Genomic DNA, 22660 nt, shown 5'->3' with positions numbered 1-22660 from the left:
CTCAGATATTAGTCCTGTCAGAAGCTTACTAGAACTCTAGGCTACAAATATTATTTGCATATAAGTGTATGTACAACAGTGTATTGCAGACTTTCGAAACTCAACAAAAACTAGGACTGTACACAAACTATAACAAGATTTATATTTACAAAGCTGAAATTAAAAACGGAATTATTAACTGTATTACTTTTTCACAACTTCTTTAATGTCACAGCTGAAATGTGGAATATGATTGTTAATATCTGAATGACTTTTTAAAATTCCTTACCACAGATACGACGTTTAAGGATTGAAATAGAAAAGCTGCAGTGGTTACATCAGCAAGAACTCTCTGAAATGAAACATAACCTTGGTATGAGACTTGTAGCTTTTTAAAATTGATTATTAGATGCCATCAGAAATGTTAAGATTTTTGCAGAATTTCTTCCTTTTTTTGCTATTATCTATAAAATCCTGTCCTGGTAGGCAGTGAAAGTCACAATGAGCAGACTTAATGACTATACAACTGGGCCTGTCAACTAACCTATATCACATTTCAAGGACATTTAGTCACCTCATGCCTTTTATTTATTTATTTTTTATTTTTTTTTATTTTTTGAGTTTTCTATAGCGCTGGCCAGACCCGAGGGTATCGGAGCGCTTTACATATAGTCTGGGAAAAACAGGTGCGAAGATAGTCAGTATAACATAAACAGGGTTCGTATAAGTTCATAGATTAGCATAGAGGTCTTCCGCCTGGGGGGCGGTTTTGAGGTAGTGTTTTCGAGGTAGTGCGAGTTCCATGTTGCGTTCTAGAGGTAGAGTTCGGGAACGCGCTGTTGAGGTAGAGGGCTTTTAGGCGATTCTTGAATTCTGGAAAGGAGGGGGTAGTTCTGATGTCCACTGGGATGCAGTTCCAAATTTTTGGGGCGTTGCCGGCAAATGAGCGGCTGGCTGTTTTTTGTTTCCGGGTTTTCAGGGGGATGAGTAGTAGGGAGTTCGAGCTTCTGAGATTTCTTGATTGACCCGCTTTCTTGAGCTTGGAGGCTAAATATTCCGGTTTCCCTGTGTGTAGGGCTTTGTGTGTTAGGCAGGCTGTTCTGAAGTTTGCACGCATTTCCACTGGGAGCCATTTAAGATTTTTGAGTGCGGGGGATATGTGGTCAAATTTCCTTGCACCTGATATCATTCTGGCTGCTGCATTGAGGGTGGTTTTCAGTGGCGCTAGGTGGGATTTGGCTGTGCCGGATAGGGTTGCGATCCCATAGTCCAGTCTGGACAGGACCAGTGCTTGGGTGGCTTGTTGGAGATCTTTTTGTGGGATGTGAGGTTTGATTTTATTGAGGAGTTTCAGGTTAAGGAAGGCGCTTTTCGCGGAGCTCTTGATGTGGTTAGACATAGTCTTTTGCTCTGTAAGAGGTGGACAGAGTATTTTGTTTTAAAAGAGTTTGTTAACTGTTCCTTCAAAATTGACATAATAGTTGAATATACTCAGTATACTAAGGTGGTTGTAGAGAATCTGGAATACATTAATGCTACCATCACCCACACAAATAGTCCAAAAAAGCAAGAAAGGTCAAGACTGTATGGGGTAGACTTTCTGCTATCAATTGAGAGAAGACCTCACATATCCAAGCAGACATAGGTCAAGATACTAGTTAATAAAATAAAGGGGTGGTGTGTCCAAGTGAATCTTAAACTTAAGACTTGTACTAGTTTTGGTACAGGGTAGTGAGAAGTATGAGTGGACATTGTAAGGCCAGTCTCAAGCCAGGCATATAACTTGATTGGGGTCACATAAAAACCTGTATTAAATTAAATGACCTTAGCATAGAATTGGAATGTTGTAGGCTCAACAATGAAACTTAATTTGCAAACAAGTAAACAGTGCAATCAAATATGACCCATTGGAAAATTAGCAAACGAAGACAAAACCGCATTGATCATGGATTGCAAGCAGTAATTGAAGCTTGCCAGAAGCACAGTTTAGTTGTTCATTCGTGGCCTCAAGGTTAAATATCATGATACTGAACATTCTTAGTCATATTATGTAATCTTAATTTGATTGTACAATGTAGTGTTTTGGGATAACTGTATGTATAGATTGTAAACCAATATTTTTATGAAAATACATTAATAAGGCTCCATCAGGCCACACCTAAGCCATGATTCCTGCTTGCCATGGTCAATAAAGTATAGTTTTCATTTATTGTGGTTTAAAAAGGTCAGAGTATCTAATTGTGCCACAAAAAGACCCAACCCCGTTTGGCTCTACCAACAGGAACTGTGAGACACTTTGATTCTTAATTCGTATTGCATTGCATGTGGATAATGGCATTTTAAGTAATAACTAATCCTTGAATTTAATAGCATGCACCACCAGGATTATCTATATTATGTGGAGCTTCTGGTTCATTTTCGTAAGAAAACTGGCCATGCGTTAGCCAGAAACTGTTCCGATTGGAGCAGGATGTAAAGCCTGATTTGCAGCTCCAAGTAATTACCAGTGGCTGAGATTAATTTAAGCGTTCCATCCATCTCTTTTTTGTATACAAATCCAGGATAAGGAAAGCGGAACATTTTAGCTCTCCTTTTTAATGAGTACACACTGCCAATATAGAATGCTTTTTTGGCAGGTAGTGCTCTGCGTGTTACATGTATTTTCCATTTTTATATAGAAGTAACATTAATTATATACTTCCATTTTTGAGAACACGATTATTAACTTGGTGGGCGGCAGTTTATGAGCTTCCACGCTTATAAGTGAAAGAGTAAAAATGCACATTTCAGTCATGATTCTTGGTCTTACTGTGGACGTCTAGTTCTCAAAGTAACAGTCTTAGTAAAAATGTGTATATAGTCTTTGGACAGCACCAAAATTACATTAAAATCCAGAAATTGAACAGATACAATTTTCATTTCCATTTAGTAAAAAAGATTACAGTGTAATGATTGGCATGATTCAAAAATGACAAATTCGTAGACAAAGCATTGGAGATCTTTGAAAGTTAGCAGGTCGCAATACATTAGTTTGAATGTTGAAGCAACCGATATCACTAAGAATATAATTCAGGTTTTAGAAACTATCCTTGCTGTCCAAAACATTATCTTGCAGCAGCAAATATCTTTCTGTCCAAAGGCTGTGAAAAACAAATGTCAAAGATTTAAAAAGTGTAGCAGCAATTTGTGTCCCTACGACAGCCCCTCAAATGCAGCAGATGCTCCAAATGCTTCCAGACTTTCAGGAACTCTTCTGGGGGACTCGGACCACATGTATACAACATATAATTATTGCTGTCTTCTTGTGGGTCCCAGTCAAATGTCCATTCTTCACTTCAAAGAATGTTGACTATGTTCCTAGTGACCGCTGCAGATTCCTAACAGCTTGGGACAGCTTCCAAGATACCAGAGCTCAGATGATAGTGGAAGACCGGTTCAACTACTTGCTTCAGGCAAAGTTCCTACATCAGTCCCAGTTAACACTGGTCTGCTTTAGTTGACTTCAGAGATTCACCGCCTTGTCCTTGACTTCCTTGTAGACTGCAGCGACACAAGCCTTTATAAACCACCTCTAGAGCTTGGGTGCAAAAGGTGAGGACAAGCTCCAAGGCCTTAGTCCTCATTCAGCAGCAGACATCTCCTTCTTGTCTGAGATACAGTCCAAACTAGTGACCGTACCATTAGAAAGGTTATAAATAGCAGCCCTGACCTCTTCTAATACTTGTGCTCTCTTACTTGGTGATGCACAAATGATTAATGTTCACTGAAACCTGACTTCCACACATTATCATTTGTGTGTAATACAGATTAATCAGTAAAACGGTATGTCGGTACAAATACAGTCGCCCTTTCAGTGGAAAATGTGCTGTCTGTAAATGACAATGCACTATCACACAAGGCTTTAGTTGTAGTAAAAAGTTGCCTGCCTCATGTCCATTAATGCTTGGTGGTTCGCTAAATTTTGTCATTCTAACGATTGGCTTGTAGTGCTAAAAAGTTTGGGAATCACTGATCTGAGTTGTTTTTGGCCTTGCAACGGTTTTGTGGTAGGCACAGCTAAAGGTTTCATGTCAGTTTTTTCAAACTTTGTTTGTCAGACCAAGCTTCCCTCTGAAAGCCACATGTGATGCAGTTTCTGAAAGGCTTAGCATTTATATTCCCCTGAAACTGTTGTTATGCCCCATTTGCACCTTAACTTGGCCCCTATGTTTCTCATGTACACTGTGTTCAAACCCATGCCTAATTGTTCCTTCCGGCGCTTGATTATATTTGCACGGTCTTCCTTATTGCAATTACTTCTGTGCACTAGGTCACTGAGCTTTAGACGCTGTCAATGCAGCCTCCCTGCCCCACATTCTTCTCCAATACGTTGGAGCTTAGTACCCGGGCCCCCTTCTACCCAAGGTACTATTGTTCTTTTACACCTAGCAATCCATCTGCATGCTGGTGTTTTTCTCTCTACAACATTGCTTGAGAGAGGAGAGGTTTTGTAGGCATGACAAGCGAGCCATAACCTTCTATATCGATCAACATCAAGGCGCATTGTATTAATCAACTGAAATTGGAAAATCGTTCTAGAAGAGGACTCTGTTGAGATGGATTATCTTCTGCATAACATTGTTGTATGCTGTAGCCAAGAAGGATTCCCCTGGAAGCCTAGGGGTTCATTGCACCACAGCAGAGACCACTACAGCAGTATTTGTAAGGGGGTTTTCTGGCTTGAAACAGCTCTTGAATCTCTACGTGGACATCCATACACATGTTCAATAGGCACGACTGGCTTAACAGTCAAGTTTGCAGAGGTCATTTTGTCCGCTAGGACCTGCAGAGCTTTTTGGTTTGAGTTGACTCCTCACACACGCCACCTTTTGGGAGCTACTGTTTCTGTATTTATTCTACTGGTGAGGGATTTGTGGTCCAGTGTCCATCATAAAACCAAGTTACATACTGCTAATAATACTTTTTATGGTGGATACTCTATCTTACTGCAGATTCTACAACCTCCTCCTCCCTGTTCTATGGAGTGGATATCTGCACATTTTAACATGGTCCCATGTTAGTTTTCACCACACTGTCACCTGCAGTTTGTCTGAGTTGATCAATGCCTGATGGCGTGGAAGATGAATGATTCAGAAACTGATATCAGCTCGCTGTGGTGGAGCCTAAATGTGACTTTACTCCGTCTCTTCCCGGCTGTGCGGTGCTGATGTGGAGTCAAACAGTGCCATCTAGGCACATGCCATGATGCATAGAAGTGTACACAGTACTAAGAAACACCGAAGAAAATGCAGCCTTTTTGAAAATTGTTACTTTCTCAATATTAAGATCGTAAAGTAAACTTTGATTTTGAAATGGGGTCCCATTTTGACATTTGAAATCTGGATAATAATGCTATTTTGGTCCAAGAAACGTCATAATTAACATCTCCAGTCTAGTTTAGCTGTGAGGACCAGTTACATTATCAAAGAAGGTGTGCATTGGGCTTTTAATGTTTTTTTACCTGTTGAGGAGACCTTTTCTTTGAGTAAGGTTAAGTATTTTTTGCATTGTCATCACTGTGTCATGAATGCATGTATTTTCTGTAATAATTTTAATATGTTACTTGAGGTGAAAGCGTTCACTGGCAGAAATGAAGATCCTCATTCCCAAAATGAACTGTGATAACTGAGAAAGAGTTGAGGCTAAAAGAGTAAGCATTGGTGATTGGGTGACAATCTGTAAACCTTGTTTCTCCAGGTGCCCCTAGCTCCACCAAGGACTTTAATGCGCTGGGTCTCCGACCAGGCAAGGCCCTTTGGGACCTCGCTCCTGGATGTCTGAGGCTCGCTCCTCCTGCTCCTTCTTTTACCTTTCTTGCTTTCCCTCCCTCATGTTTTCAGGATGGTTTTGTTGACTTCTTGGTCCCTTCTTGTTGCTTTTCTGTTGCCTTTTTGCCTTTATGCTATCTGCTTTTTGCCACTGGTTTTCCTCTGTTGATCGACTCATCCCGTCTGCTTCTAGAGCCACTGTTCTCTCATGCACTGCACTCTCTCATTCAGCTCGCTCCTTCCTTTGCCACTTATTTCTACTAGTTTGATTTTTCATTATTCCCTTTGTGAGTTGCCACTACTGCATTTTGTGCCTTCTCTATTCTCTTTCACTTTAGCTCTTTGGGGATTTCTTTGTTTTGCATGTGCCCTCTTGTATTGCTCTGTGGACTTTTTTTCCCACTCTATTTCTCCCTCTCCTCCCTGTGGGATCCATCCCTGATATCCCATCTTCCCACTCTCCCACACCTCCTCCCAACCCTGCCCTTCACCCCTGGTCTCCTCTGTGCTTACTAGTCCACTCTTCCAGGACCTACTTAATGCAGCTGCAGCACGGCTGTGCCGCTGGTGCATCAAAGGTGTGTCAAAGGCAAGCTGTCTGCGATCGTCCATTCTCTGCCCCAGTATCAGGAACACTGCTTCTACCCCCACACACTGCTACCTTGCCGTTACCCACTCCTGCAACACCACCAAACACTCGACACCTCACACTGACTAGCCCTGATTACATGCTACTCCACTCTCTCATGCATGCTTCTCAACACCCGTCTGCTCATCAAACATGCCAGAGAGATCTGGCACCTGTTGCACAACTACGCACCAGACCTGCTATTCTTCAGAGACATAACCCAATCCATACCGGCTCCTTACATCGCCACTGCCATTACTCCTGGCTACAAGATCTCTAGGCAGGACACAGAGAACAAGTCTGAAGGCGGAATCTTCAGGGACACTATCTGCTGCACCACCTCCATGGACACATCCACAAGCAACACCAAACACCTGTCGTTCAAACTTCACATCACAGCCAACTTCACCCTAAGTGACACCCTCCTCCACAGACCACCAGGACCCCGCACCAACTTCACCAACACCATCACGGACTTCTACGCCGCCCTCATCCTGGACTCCAGCACCTTCATACTCCTTGGAGACCTGAACTTTCACCAAGAAGCCCGTGCTGATCCAAGCTCTACTTGAAGATGCCAGAAATCTCGGCCTCGCCGAATGCATCACTGGACCCACACACGCCATTGGACACCTGGTGGACCCAATTTACACATCCTTCAATAATATTTCAGTCAACAAGCCCACTCAGAGCACCTTGACCGTCCACAACTTTGTCAAGCTCCTGCCCTGCATCAACACAGACCTATCACCCCCAAACCAGCTCGCTGAAACTGTACAACATCTAGGGGGTTGAATGGACTACCTCATTCATGGAACACTGGCACAAATTCAGCAGTAGCCCACCGGAATCTATCAACAACTTGATCGCCACTTGTGCCAACAACCTAGCCCCGCCCTCAAGCGCAGCAAAGCCTTAAGATGCAGACCTTAAACCAGTTGGCACAGTGAGGAACTCAGGCTGACAAAACACTACTGCATAAAACTGAGAATGCGCCAAGGCAACGTGGACAATAACCCCTTTAAACCAGCCCTGGGCACTACTGCCAACAGACCCAGATCACCAAACATACTGCACTTGCAGACTGATTTGGCGCCAACACCACCAACAACAACAACAACAAAGAGATCTTTGCCGTTGGGAAAGGTTTCACTTCACCAGCAGCCGCCTCCAGCAGCCTCACCCCTTCATAGGACATGCAACAAACTCTCAACATTTTTGTGCAACAAAATACCCTCTATATACAGCAACTTTGACCCCTAACTGAATCGATCAACTAGGGGAGGGGGCATCGCTCTCGCAGTGAGATCTAGTCTCTCTTGCTGCTGGTCTGCCCTTAACATCGCAGGCTGCGAGAGTGCTGTCTTTAAAATCTTGGTTAACCCTCAGTTTTCCCTTTCAGGGATGGTAGTTTATCACCCTCTGGGAAGTGAGGTGGCATTTAGGGCTGCCTTCCCTGATGCTGTTAGTTCTCTGGCGGTGGGGTGTGCCAATTTCTCTATCTTGGGGGACCTTAATTTGCATTTTGAGAATCAGAATATCCCTTTGGTGTGCTGTATTCTAGCCGACCTGGAGGCTCTTCAACTCCATCAATTAGTGCGGCATCCCACACATGTAGGCGGCCATACATTAGATCCGTTCTTTACGAACTTGACAGAGGCCACAGTTACGGCTGTAACTCGGCTCTGCTGGACGGACCACTCTTTAGTGGCCATCTATGTCCCCGTGCCGGGAATTTCTCCTTCTGCTCCCGTAAGGATGGTCTCCACACGGCATTGGAGTAAATTGAGACTTGAGGACCTTCATCGAGCCCTCGCAGCAGCGCCGTTGGGACCTCTGGAGGATGTAGATGCAGGTTACGATCGGTTCTGCTCGTGGATCACTAAGGCACTTGTTTCCCTGATTCCCATCTCGACTAGGAAAATTAGCTCCCGGGAGTCAAGCCCTTGGTATGATAGTGCATTACGTGCACTCAAGGGCAGTTGTAGGCGAGCAGAGAGGGAATGGCGGAAGGTGTACGACAGCGGGAAGAAGGTCATCTATCTCGCTGCCGTTAAAATTTACCATCGTGCTATTTGCCGGGCCCGGGCAGCTTTCTACGCTGCGGAGTTCGGCAATAGCCCTAATCCATCAAAAACCATCTTCAAAGTGGTAAAGGACCTTGTGGCAAAGCGGGCCTCGGCAACAACAACGAGCTCCACGGCGCATTGTGAGGCTCTTGCCCTGTTCTTTCTAGAAAAAGTTCAGAACATCTACTTAACATTCCCTGATACTAGGCCACCGGCAGGTACTCTATGTAACATCTCTGGAGATTCTCTGCTGCATGTGTTGCCCCCGTTGACATCTGAGGGATTTGACATCTTGGCTCAGCAGGTGAAATCCGGGTCGCCCGCCGATCCGCTTAAGCCAGCCCTTTTTAGAGACCAGCTGTTTATGGGTCGTACTTCGGTACTTTCCCTGATTAACATCTCGCTGGCCTCAGGTACGGTTCCAGCAAGCTGGAAGCGGGCTGTGGTTTCTCCTATTTTAAAGAAACTCTCTTTGGACCCGGAAAAGCTGGAAAGTTATCGGCCTATTTCCCTGCTCCCTTGGCCGACCAAAGTCGTGGAGGCCCATGTGAACAAGGTTCTCTCCGACCACCTCATTCGAGCTAACATCTTAGACCCCACCCAGAACGGGTTCCGTGCTGGACACAGCACGGAGACCGCCCTTCTCACCATGGCTGAACATCTTCGCACAGTGATGGATGCAGGACAGACGGCGGCGCTTGTATTATTAGATCTAAGCGCCGCCTTTGATACTGTCTCTCATCCTATCCTGTTGCATCGCCTGGAGGAGATAGGAGTGGGGGGGATCCGCCCTCCAGTGGTTCCGGTCCTTCCTCGATGGTCGTTTCTTCAGCGTCGCGGTGCCACCGTTCCAGTCCAAGTTCCATCCTCTGAAACAGGGAGTGCCGCAGGGATCCTCGCTGAGCCCCACGTTGTTTAATCTATACGTGAGACCGCTGGCTGAGGTTGTCAGGCAGTGGGGTATGACCATGGTGTCATATGCCGACGACACCCAGCTAGCGGTTACGATCAGCGGGGATGCGGACTATGATGCCCCCAGGTTTCAGAGTGGACTTAGGGCAGTGGCAAGCTGGATGAAGGCCAACTGTCTCCAGCTCAACGCGAAGAAAACCGAGATCATGATCGTCGGTAGAAGGGCGGATCTCTGGGGGGGATAGGTGGTGGCCTTCGGAGCTTGGGTCGGCCCCTCTTCCGGTGACGGAATTGAAAAACTTGGGAGTGTGGATGGATCCCACTCTCAGTTTTGTGGGGCACACGAAGAAAACGGCTGCCTGCTGTTTTGGAATCCTCCGGGCTCTGCGTTCAGTCCTGAAGTTCTTCGACCCTCGCACCCGGCAGTTGGTAATACAGGCGACTGTTATATCACGCCTGGATTATGCCAGCTCTCTCCTGGTGGGCGCTAACCTGGCCGAAGTCACCCGCCTCCAGCGCGTGCAGAACGCTGCCGCTAGAGCAATCGTTGGTCTTCCTAGATCCTGCCCTGTTTCCAGTACTTTGAAAGCGTTGCACTGGTTGCCAGTCAGGGCTAGAATCCAATTCAAGGTACTGTGTCTAGCCTTCAAGATTCTAAATGGTACGGCTCCTCAAATACTTATGGACCTCCTGTCCTGGTATGTCCCCACTCGGCCTCTGAGATCTCTGGGCCAAGCTCTTACTATCACCCCCAGATACAAGCTGTGCCGTGTTGGTGGTCGTTCCTTCCGGGTCAAAGCAGCCGAACTGTGGAACTCCCTTCCGGTGGAGATTCGGTTGTTGGAGGATCTTTTTTCCTTTCGCAAGGCTATTAAAACTTTCTTATTTTAACCTGGTTCCTTTTCTTTAGCTGTTGTGTTTCTTGTGGCTGTTGCGTGTTATCTTGCCATGCGCCAGGACGCCCCTTAGCTGGGGCAGCTGTGCGCAGTACAAATCCACGTAACATAACATAACATAACTATACCCATATTGCAACTTGACTCCCCATTTAAAGCAGGGAAACATCCTTGACCACATGGTCTGCTATCACCATAAAATAAACAGTTGTTACCATGCAGTCCTTCCACTCTGGGCCCCATTGGACCCCTACCAGGTCTTCACCAGAGGACTTAAACCCATCAGCATAGCTCTCCCACCTATCCTGAAAACCTTCATCTCATTTGCGACCCTCCCAGACACATGGAAGCTGTAGGAAAGTGCCTGGTATTTGGTGTAATTTTGACGGAAATTGTGCTTGGTTCCTGCCTACCAGGTCCCCAGCACCATTGTTCTTTCCCTAAACCGTACAAATGTTCCACAATTGGCAAACCCTTTGGGATCCCGTGTAAGTCCCTAGTAAATGGTACCCCTGGTACCTAGGGCATTGGACCTAAAGAGGGTCCCTAAGGGCTGCAGCACAAATTGTGGCACCCTAAAAGATCCCTCTCCAAGCTCATGCAAACTGCCATTGCTGCCGGCGTGTCTTGGTTCAGAGAATACTGAAAAGTTGACATGGCACACATCTCTTGGCGCCATGCTGCCAGCACAACATGGGGTATGGGTAAGTCACCCCTACGGCAGGCCGTGTAGCCCTAAGGAAGGGTGCACTGTACCCATGTGAGGACTTATTTGTGAGAGTGGATATGCCCCGGTGATATTGAAGTTCACCCATAGATATTACCAGTGCCCTTGGAAGCCATAACAAATACATGGCTGGACACTGTTCATTAAGAGTTCCCCAGCTATATGATAGCTTCACTGTACCCCAAGGTGTTTGGTACCAAACACCTCGTCTTCGTAAACCCACACTGATGCTGTATTTATTAATAAATGCACACACAGGGCACCTTAGAGGTGCCCCCTGAAAATCGAATGACTACTAGTGTGTTGACTGACTGATCTCGATCAGCCAGCCACCATAGACAGGTTTATGACCTCCTGAGTTGAGAGCCTTCGCTCTTGGTGGAAAGGAACAACGCCTGCTCTGGGCGGAGGTGTTCACATCTCCTCCAAGCAGGATAGAAATTCCAGGGCAGGAAGCTTCAAAGCCTGCTGCAGCCTTAGTTTTGCTACCCCGGGTTTCTCCAGATAGTGGAGATGCCCACCCTCCTGACCCCACTTTTTGGCAGTAATGCAGGCAGGAAAATGTGTTAGATTAGGAGGTGTGCCCACATCCAGCCAGCACCACCCCAAGGACAGGGCAGTTGATGTGTACCCCACTTTTCAGATTCCCCATGTTGTTTTGGCAGGTATTAGCCTTCTAGTGTCAGGGTTATGCCCACTTCCTACAGAAAGTGGTCCTATAGGGGGTGTAGACACCCTCAAGGTAGGTAGCTCATTGGATACTACCTCTCACTCCCCCATTATGTCCCTAAATTGAGTATTTAGGTAGCACCCCTGAGCCCAAGAACTCAGATTTGACCGATTAAAAGGAGGAAGAAAAAGAGTCACTGCCTGGGGAGAACTGTAACAGAATTCGGACATTGGTGCGAAGCCCTGCCATCCTCAGCCCTCTCTGGACAGTTGCGACAGAGTGACTCATCCTGCAAGTGGAGCACTACCAAAGCCTTGGGTAGCCTGCCAGCAAACACCAAAAGTCTCCCTTGGAGTAGATGAGCTACTCACCTGCAGTCCGCAGGCACCTACAATCAGAGTCCGGTCCACAGCCATGCAGCTCCCCGGCCTGACTGACGCTGCAGGTGACCAGGAGAAGATATTCGTTCTCTGGAAGGTTAGATTGGTCTCCACACTGAGTGTGAAGACACCAGGACCAACCAGAGCTGTGCAGTACCAACCACTGGGGTACCGGATGCCCTGCACTAAACACCAACAGTGAAAGTTCATTCCGGATTCTCACTGCACCAGGACCAAGTAGCCATCGTGAGACATCAGCATCACTGAGACCCACTTTAAGAGTAGCCCAGCTGCCTTGATTTCTCATCTTTCTGCTGTTTGTCCCTGACAGCGAGGTGTATCTTTGCATGCCGAACTAACCACTCTGCTCTCAACGAACCAGCTATGCCCCCATGCTCCAAGACTTTTCGCAACCTGCGCCCCCGTTTGGAAACCCTCGAACTTGCCCGTTCAGCCTCTTTTCAGGTGGGCCCCCTTCTCCGTAGCACCAGATACCAACCTCTCCAGCACCCTGCTCCTGGTAAAACTAGATAGAAAGGGTAAAATTGCCTCCAAAGGAGTTTGTTTTCTAGATGGATTGAATTAGTTATGAAACTAAGTTGAATACAGGTAACTTAATTGTCCTGAGTGAAATTAATTCCAGATCAATTAAAAAACATTCATACACTTATAATTGAATTGAACTTGACAATACTTAACAACAAGACAGTGACAAAAAACAAATAGACATGTGTATAGGCAAAGAAATGAATTTTATCAAAATTGGGTCATAAAGGGAAATATACAATGCAGAAGGAAATATGCTAAACAGGAATACAGGATAGGTATCTGAAAACAAATCAAGATCTCTGTAAAGCCTGTATGACGCCTATCCAAAAATAAAGATTAACAGAAGTTTCTTTTGGATAAAGCTGAGGGTCGACGTTTCGGTCTTTATGGACAACTCTTCAAGACCATCATCAGGACAGTGGGTAGTACATATTGTAAATCCCTTAGGTTGATAACTTGATTCCGTATGTTGTACAACACGGTATATGAGTCAGATTGCAGATTTGCGGACTGACGGCGGATTGACTCTTTGAACCAGGCGGACCGAAATAGATTCATCTACCTGACGACTTTACCATCCATTGTGGCCCCCTTTGACCAAATTGCGAGGAGTGACCCACGAATAAGGAGAACTTTAATTGCTCCTTTACCTACGTCTACAGATTACTCTACTTAGACGTCGTGTAATTACCGCTGCGACGCCCTCACAAAAGGGTGAGAGGTCCATCATTTTAATAAACATTTGGATCACGATTTTTCCCGTTATTAAATAGATACAAACTTTCTGACTCATATACCGTGTTGTACAACATACGGAATCAAGTTATCAACCTAGCACCTAGGGGCACTGGAAGGATCAAGACTCAGCCTTACAATCTTCAACATATTAATGATCTCACTAAAGAGCATCGTCCACACAAATGTTATCATCTGCACCCACGACATCGACATCCTTTCACACGACGGCAACAACCAAATCATGCTTTCCCTCTTGGATTCGACACCCAACAACTGGAAGAAGTCCACTACCTGCAAATTTACTAACTGGATGAAGGATTGCCTCACACTCAACATCGACATGGTGGTAGTCTTGATATTCTGGAAGAACACTTCACCAAGGCACTCCACCTGGTGGCCGACTGAACTAAGAATTGCACTCACCACCCTCTCCAAGAACCTAACGATCAAGAGCAAACTCAACAGGATTGTCCAAGTCACTGCCTTTACAGATTTCTGCTTCCACACTTTGAAGATGCTGAAGAAAATGTTCAGATGGCTCTTGACCAGAACCCGCCAAGCCATCAAACTCTTCACAAGCAAACTGGACTTCAGGTTCACCCTCTGCACCAGGATCAGCAAACAACTCACCAAACGACTGCAAACCATCCAGACCTCAGCAACCAGTTTCACATTCATCCTCCCAAGCTGCCTAAATGTTACAATGCACCTCAAGGAGTACCACTGGCTGCCCTAGACACTTACGAACCCAGTTCAAACTCCACATTCATAACTTCAAAGTACTACACTGTATCTGCCTCAAAAGACACCTCCCTTTCAAAAACCATCCAGCCACCTCCTCTCAGCTGGACTCCCATACATAGGCAGAACCTAGTCTGGCGGTCAGGCCTTCTAACTCGCTCCTTAAGCCTGTGTGACCTGCCAGTACACATTAGAGCCTCCTCCACCTCTGTGCTTGAGTTCTGCAAGAAGCTGAAGACTTGACTCTTCGAATATTTTTTCCTGGTCGCCCTAGGCGTGGCTAGACTCCCACCTCCTCAGCACCAGGATACTGTTCCGGTTGATTGTGCGCTTCACAAATAAACATAACCGGTCTCGTGGAGAGAGCTGCTCAAAATACTGTTTATGGGCATGGAAATGGGCTGTAATATGCAAGTATAGGTATTAGACTCGCACCTGGGGAGTGGGAGGGGGGTGGTGATGTCCTTTAATGGCGACAACTTGCTGATTTTCTCTTCATGGAATGTTAGAATGGTTGTATTGTATCTGTCAGAAGTGTTCCAGGTAAAATGTGTCAAGATTTAATCGAGAATCCCCCAAGGTTATGCGCTTGGTCTAGGTTACTGAAATACCTAAACATGATCCTGTCACAATGAATTGTTCGTTCCTGCTTCACCATTCGTTCAGATCCATCAGTCTGTTGATTTTGTGACGGATACTGTTGTTTGGGTGATGGGGTAAGAGCAAGCTTTAGGCTATGGGGATTATGATGTGCAAATAGTTTTTGCACATCATAATCGCCATATGATGCAGAAGAAATGTTATTATGTGTACTTATGTTATAATGTTGCCTGATTACTTTATATATTATATAGAAAGAGCAATGGTAAAAGCACAGTTAGTGTTATTCCTATAGAACCACCGACACACACAGAGACTGGTGAATAGGGAGATCTTGTCTTGTGTAAACGCAGGACACTCGTTTAGTCGCTCAAGCAGGACTGGGCCTATTAGTCCATTGGTGGGCCCCACAGTTCAGTTTTCAAATTATAACCAGGTAATTGGTGAAAATATAATGGTTATTTCCTGGAATGTGGCAGGTTTAGCCGCCAAATTGGCTGATATGTGGCTCCAATTTATTGGATCTTTTAACACTATTTGTATTCAGGAGTCCTGAGAGATCGAAAATAATTTTTTCCCTAAGGATTACAAAACGTTATTTCTCCCGGGAGAGGGTTGAAGAAAAAGGAGGGGAGGCTTAGTCAACCTTCAGACCTGAATTCCCAAATACCTTTTTTTGTGGGATTAGAATGTTATAATTTGTGAAAAATAATTAATTTGCATTTGTCTTTGCATGCCTTTATTTGTAGCAAAAGAATAATATAATGAATTAATGTTTTATTGCAGTGTGCTTTTTCAGTACAACATGCATTTTTTTTATTTTCTCAGAACTAACGATGGCAGAGATGCGTCAGAGTCTGGAGCAAGAACGTGATCGCCTAATAGCTGAGGTAAAGAAGCAGACGGAGATGGAGAAACAACAGTCTGTAGATGAAACCAAGAAGAAACAGTGGTGTGCAAACTGTAAAAAGGAGGCAATCTTTTATTGCTGCTGGAATACTAGCTACTGTGATTACCCTTGCCAGCAGGCACACTGGCCAGAACATATGAAATCCTGTACTCAATCAGGTAAGCCGAAAAGAGGGGAAATGATAAGAAATGAACCTATTGTAAAGTACAGCCCTTATGCCTATTATCTTTTTTGTAGAATTTGCAGCTTTCATCTTACTTTGTTCAAATCACACCTATGGCTCTTTATGAAACCTATTATTGTTCTTTGCTAATCTATCACTTTCTATTACAATTTTTGTTGTAGTGTCATAAAGCGTATGCAATGACATAATGACTTAGAAGTGATTAACATTACAAAATTGAAGCATAAATTGCATTGAAGACATTAATACATCTGAAGCATTTTTGTTGCGGTCTGTATTTTGTGATACATACCCCATCTAAGATTAATTTAAAATAAATACTGGACCGGGACTTGAGCATTCCACATCCGGGGCGACTCCCAAAGCATATATTTGTGGCATTTCACTTTCCAAACGTGTCGGTGTCCTGAAATTCATTAGAATAAAACTATTGCAAATTGAAAATCTTTAAATCCACTAAAAGAAACATATAGTAACACACTTGATTCAGACAGTTTAGTTGCCATCAGTCCGCATCAGTTGCTTTTCAGGGAAGTGGCTGACCATCAGGGGCTGTTTCTGGGCAAACGTGATGACCTGTCATTGCGGGCTTCGAGTGTTCAGGTAAGACTCTTGCTTGGTTTCTCTGACAAGCTATGTGACAGACAAATAACCAGCTTCTTAGCAAGCCTGAAGGAGGCATGGTCATCTACAATGACAAGATCCTTAATATCTGTGTCCCCTACTGTGCCAACCCATACACCTCATAGAATACCTCACCACAGCAGTAATTTTACTTATGGAATGTTACTGGCATGGATTGACACACATTCCGCATTCCAGTTTCCGGGCCCTTAGAAATTCCTGAGATTAAAAAAAAAAAGGAATAGATGGACTGGCAAGTGAGTGGCACAGTGGCCTTACAAAGAACCTCCTGATCTGCTTGTAGTTTAGAATGAGGCTCTAAATGTGGTGCCTTACCCCTTTCAGATAGGGAGGCTGTCATAATCTTACACTTTAAACCTGGCAAAGAAGTCACAGAATATATTCCTTATTGCCCCTTTTGCTCCTAAATCTGTATTAAAAAAACCTAAGAGATAAATGTCAACCATAAACTCCTGCCACTAATTGACAAATCGTTCTTACCTGACTGATCAGGCAAGATTTTCAAACCAGCAGAGCCATGTTGTACAACCTGTGCACTTTCGTTGTGCTCCTTATCCAAACCTGACCTGAAATTGGTGCTGTCTCAATCTCGCTAGATGCAGAAAAAACATACGACTCATTGTAGAGGCATTTGTTAATTACCACCCTTGAGAAAATGGGAGCCTGGACTTGCGCTATGTGATTGAACCCACTGCTAAAATGTTTGTAAACCAATGTCTGTCCTCTGGTTTCCACATCAGTAGGGGGGACTGGGCAGAGTTGTATCTCTCCATCCTTTCTGTTTGCTATTTACTTGCCTGGCATGTTGCTTGTGAGAACACCCCTCTTGTAGAGGCATCGCCTTCGATGAAAGATGATTAATTTTGTCACTATATGCGGATGCCATCATGTTCTTCATACAGAATCTGAACTTCAACATCTCTCTGGTTCTCATTGAAATTGTTTTCTTTGGCCATCTCTTAGCTGTCCATGTTCATTGGGGAAATCTGAGATCATTGTTTTACTCCGACCGCACAATACTCATAGCTCGACCTCCTCCTCAAATTACTGGAATGTTCTGTCCATTATCTGTGAATCTGAATTCAAAAAGACGAAGATAGTGATCACTTTGAACCAGCTATTAAGCAATTATCTAACCGAATTGAGCAGTGGAAAACTCTTAAAATGTCCATGGTACGCCAAGTTGCAGTAATGCAAATGCTTGTGTTCTAAATTCGTATACCCACTTAATAATATCCTAGCCCCTCTTAGCGAGGCCTTTTTTTATTTATATCCACTCTTTGCTATCCAGGCTGGTTTAAACTTGTGGTCGGTCCTGTTTAATCTGGACAGTGCTTTCATTACCTTATTAAGTTTTATTACATTATTAAGTTGTTTTTACATACCTGACGAAGAGATGCACTACAAGGTGGTACCGGCCCAGTTCACCAGTTTGCACAGAAAGTCACCCACCAGGTTTCTAACCTTTGTCTACTGTGCAACCACGAATTTATAAGGCTGTTACATATAGTTTCAACCCAAGACCCTACAGAAGAGCGAGAAACCAAGGTAGGCTCATTACATCATGGCAATGTCATAAAAAACATTGTTGAAGGACTTTGGGCTATTCGAGAGTACGAGGTGGTGCAGGTAGAAGATCCTGCTGCAAAGGAGGTTGTCAAAATGGTGTGGGAAAAGGCAGCGAAGAAGTTACCCTAGGATAGCGAAACCGAAATATTCCTTGTAACATAAGGGAGCCGGACCGCCCGAAACATTAGGACTCAAAACTGGAAGACATTTCATCGATGGTAAGCACATAGAAAAGGAAATCCATGTGTTGAGACTGAAAGATGCCATTAGTGGTTAATCCTCAGACCTACCCTTGACTACAGAATGTTATCTAGAGTGCAGGAGGAGCAAACCAAACAGCTCCTATAGAAGAAAGCCTTGGTGTGGAAGAGGAAGAGATAAATACTTGTCGTCGAACAAAGAGGTAGCGAGACAGAAAGAAAGGGAGTTTGATGATTCAAACAAGGGATATTGCATTCCGAGAATTTCAACAAGACATGATGCAAGTGGATCTTGAGCCCCAAAAGGTGGAAAAGGAGCTCTTCTACGCAGATAATGCCACAGGCAAAGGTCAGTTTGATCATGAGCCCTCCACTAGACAGAGAGCAAGAGCACAGGATGTTGGACATGGGGCAAAAGATAGAGAGGTTGCGTCCGACCAATGGAAAATGGTCAACTCTAATGCTCTCCTTAATAGATATGGTCAAAGCAGAGATGTGGACGAGCTGAATTAACTCCTCCTAGAGTAGACTAAAGCAGGGCAAAGAGGCTCATTCATGAGGGCAAGGCAATTTCAAACACGTCAGGGCTAGAGGAGGTTACCTCAGCAGGCAAACAGCTTTGGAAAGTGGCCTCTTTAAGGAGACATGTTTTGCTAAGTCTGGTTCCTCCACATAACAGGAGTTGCTGACTGGTAATCGAAGAGTTGGCAGCCCTCCAAAGCTTCAGGAGTATGTACAGCTGCTGGACAAGTTGGGTCTTTGCAATTGTCGGGACAGTAGCCGGCAGGCTTGGTTTGGTGCCAATTTCAGTGCTGGTCCACAGTTCTCGTATTTTCGGCTCTTCTTGGTTCTTCAGTTCCCAGTAGACGAATTTGGGATCCTACTGTCCGGGGGGCCACCTAAATAATGAATTTGGGGTGTTGAGGGGAGTGCAAGAAAGTATATACTACAAGGCCTGCTGTTTTGGTAGCTTACATATAATAAAGTCATTGTACTTGGGTATGGCACACATGAAGTGTGCTGTGCCGTGTTTTAACAAGGGTTTGTACACTTTCATGCTTCCGACAATGGTAGGCTGCATGCAGTTTGTGTGTGGGTCCCTTAGGGTGGCATAATACATGCTGCAGCTCTTAGGGACCCTCTTTAGTACCTATGCCCTGGGTACCAGGGGTATCATTTACTAGGGACTTACAGGAGTACCAGCGTTCTTGCCAATTGGTGAACAATTGAGCATGTCTTTGTTTTAGGGACAGAGCACTGGCACTGGGGCCTTGGTTAGCAGTGACCCAGTGCACATCAGTTGAAAAACATCAGTATCAGTGGCAAAAAGTGGGGGTGACAATGACAAGAAGGGCCACTTTCCTACAGGGGATTATTGTATGCTACTTACAAGAAACAAAGCCAATGTTGAAAGCAAACCAATTCTTGATTTCCTTTGTGTCAGCAAACAAACGCTCATTGGTCAGCAAAATGATCATTGAAAGGTATATAGTCTAAACAATCCAGACATGTTACAAAACAGCTGGCATGGTGATAGTACAGAGACCGAGAGCGCTCTCAACAAGGAAAAAATGTGTCCCGCTAGCATTTACGGCAGTCACGTGGTCTTCTGTACACACCTTCTTAAAACGCTATAGTGTGGATATCCAAGCAAACCGAGGTATAGGTGGGGCGGAAAGTACTTAGGCAACTAATTGCTTTCAATAAATTATTTCAACCCAGCCTCCCAAGAGGGGAGAATATTGTTACATAAACCTTACATCAGCCTTGCAAAAGATTCACGCCGCAGAAAATAAATGGCTACTTACCAGTTGAACCCGTTTTGGAGCATGAAGAATTTTCTGGATCTGATAGACAAATCTAGCCGTAGATTTCTTTTTTTTTTGTTTCTTTTTATTGAAAATTATAAACAAACAAGGCAATAAAGAACATTTACAGAATACCAGTTCAAACGAGGGAGGAACAAGACAATACAGAATCATGCAAACGGCAATGGGGGGGAAAGAAGGGGTGAAACAAATCAGTGCGTCATTAAGATGATTCTTCGGTAGGAACGTTGGGTAACACGGGGGGGGGGTGCAGATACCCCCACGGTAACTGTTCCAGTGACCTCATATCTTGTTCCACTTCCGGGGTCGGCCCTGGGCCACGTAAACTGTTTTCTCCCTGAACATCGCCCAATCCATATTCTCCCTCCATGCTTCAATGGTAGGCGGTCTCTGGGACCCCCATAGCTGTGCTATGTCTCTTTTAGCTATCATGTTTCCAAGGGTCACCCACTGGGTCTGTGCAGTATTGTGATCTGTTGGCTCCCACACATTCAACAAACAGCGCCTGGCTTCGGGCAAAAGAGCAATACCCGTGACCTCCTCCATCATTTTATGCACCTCATACCAGAAGGCAGTTACCTCACGGCACTCCCAGAGAATGTGGAGAAATGTCCCAACCAGCCTGCATCCCCGTTTACTCAAACCATCTTCAGAAAATCCCATTCTGACCAGACGGGGGCCTGTAACGTAGGTCCTGTGGAGTATCTTGAGCTGCACTAACCTGAGACGGGCCAGAATCGCAACCTCCTTAGGAGAGGAGATCGCCGATTGCCAGTCCTCGTCTTCCAATTCTAAGCCATCCCGGGTCCATGAGTCACGGATCTGAACCAGTAGGTCAGCCCTATTGTTTATACGTTTTTTTATAGATCAAGGAGATAGTGCTGTCCGGCACATGACCGTCTAGCACCCTGTCCTCAAGCGGGGACGACTCCGGGATCTTCTCACCCTCTGAGAAAACAGACTTCAAGGCATGGCGTATCTGAAGATATCGAAAGTATTCCCGATCATTCAATTGGAACTCTGTCTTCAGTGCCTCAATAGCCGTAGATTTCTTAACATAACATTTCCCCCAGGAGCTTTCCTGGATCTGGAGATTTTTCAACAATACCTCTGTGTGCCGGGGGACAGCGGCGGATGGTTCCGCCTTGACGTCATCCACGATATGACATCAGTGGAGCCATATAAGTCCCCTATCCCCCCCCCCCCGCCCACGCTCACGTCGGTTTTCGTCTTTTTACGTGCTGCAACGTGGATCCAGGAGAAACGGTTCATCAGGCCTCCTTTGGTTTTTTGCCTTATTTATGCCTTTTTGTGTCCGGAACAGTGTGAGATGCCTTCGGGCTTTAAGGTGTAGGAAACCTGTACGCTGCAGATGTTGGCGACGGATCCGCACGCCATTTGTATGTGATGTTTGGGCGAGCACCACAACTCAGAGTGCGACGCCTGTAAGAGGCTGAAACCAAAGTCCTTGAGGGAGCTCCGGGTGAAAGTGCTGTCCGCCCGGATGTCCCGTTCGGAGTCTAAGCGGCATCGATCCCAACTTTTTCTGGGGATCCTGCTCGGTGCAGATCGCGAAGCCGGTCCGGTGGACGCCGTTGGCCTTCTACAGGTAAGCACAAAAAATCAAAGTCATGGAGGCTGTCAGCCTTGCGTAGCTGTGACGCTGACGCCTGTTCTTCCCTGCCTTTACCGGAGATGGCCCAGCAGCAGTCGACCCCCACCTATCCGCCATTTCCTGGTGAAGGGGCAACTATGGCCCAGATGGAAGCCTATTTTTGGGCTTTGCAGGCCATCTTTGGGTCAACCCCTCTCCCTGGCACGCCTTCGGGCCCCACAGAGGTGGTAGGGACTCTGATAGGGAGCTCGCCGGCGGGTCCGCCCTCAGTGCCGATCGAGTGCCCTGGCTCTGTTGCGACGTCGGGACTCAGTCCAGTGGGGCTTCCTGTTGACACTCTTCTTTTTGTTACGACTTTTCTTGGATTGTTACTGGTGGCTCTTCTATTCTGTTGCATCTTCTGTCTCTGGGTTTGAGCCTTTAACGCCCAGATGGCTTGTAGAGCTGGATGGCCCTTATGGTACATTTTCTCTGCCTAGGAGCTAGTCTCAATAGATGATCCCTCCTTTTTATGAGGATGTGACATACCCTATGTGGGGTATTAGTTGGTTATTGTATAGCCATTCTACACTACCGCATCAGGAGTTCTTCCTGTATGGTATATTTTCTTTCTGATGATCCGGCTGGGTCTTCCTCTGATTGTTGTCTTCCTGCAATACCCTCTAGACGGTCCTGTTGTATTTAGACCTGTATCGAACTTACCTCTTCTGTCCAAAATCCTGGAAAGATGTGTACTCCTTCAGTTGACCCAACATCTGGATAGCATCAATCTCCTAGATCCCCATCAATCGGGCTTCAGAAAAGGCTGCAGCACCCAACCCACAATCCTCAATGTCATAGACGATCTACACAAGTCACTTGACTCGGACCAATGCTGCCTTCTCATCCTCCTAGACTTATCAGCCGCATTCAATACAGTTGATCACAATCTGCTCCTCAAGGTCCTACAAGAAAGGGCTGGTCTTGAAGAGACGGTCCTCCACTGGTTCTCTTTCTTTCTCCCAACCGCTCA

At 45.4% G+C, this 22660-nt stretch overlaps 1 protein-coding gene across 4 annotated transcripts in view; it reads left to right on the top strand.

Annotated features, from left to right (window-relative positions):
* Positions 1-22660, top strand: part of ZMYND8 (zinc finger MYND-type containing 8) — a 417579-nt gene that overhangs the window by 343466 nt on the left and 51453 nt on the right. For all 4 annotated transcript variants that reach the window (XM_086932602.1, XM_086932601.1, XM_086932600.1 and 1 more), the window contains 2 exons: positions 274-352; positions 15525-15764. In XM_086932602.1, coding sequence (XP_086788728.1) covers positions 274-352; positions 15525-15764 — 319 coding nt within the window. The remainder of the gene's footprint in view (positions 1-273; positions 353-15524; positions 15765-22660) is intronic.

This window comes from Lissotriton vulgaris, chromosome 7 (genome assembly GCF_964263255.1).
Source record: "Lissotriton vulgaris chromosome 7, aLisVul1.2, whole genome shotgun sequence".
Taxonomy (NCBI): Eukaryota; Metazoa; Chordata; class Amphibia; order Caudata; family Salamandridae; genus Lissotriton; species Lissotriton vulgaris.
The sequence above is the reverse complement of the archived record's forward strand: the minus strand, read 5'-3'. Positions and strand labels throughout refer to the sequence as shown.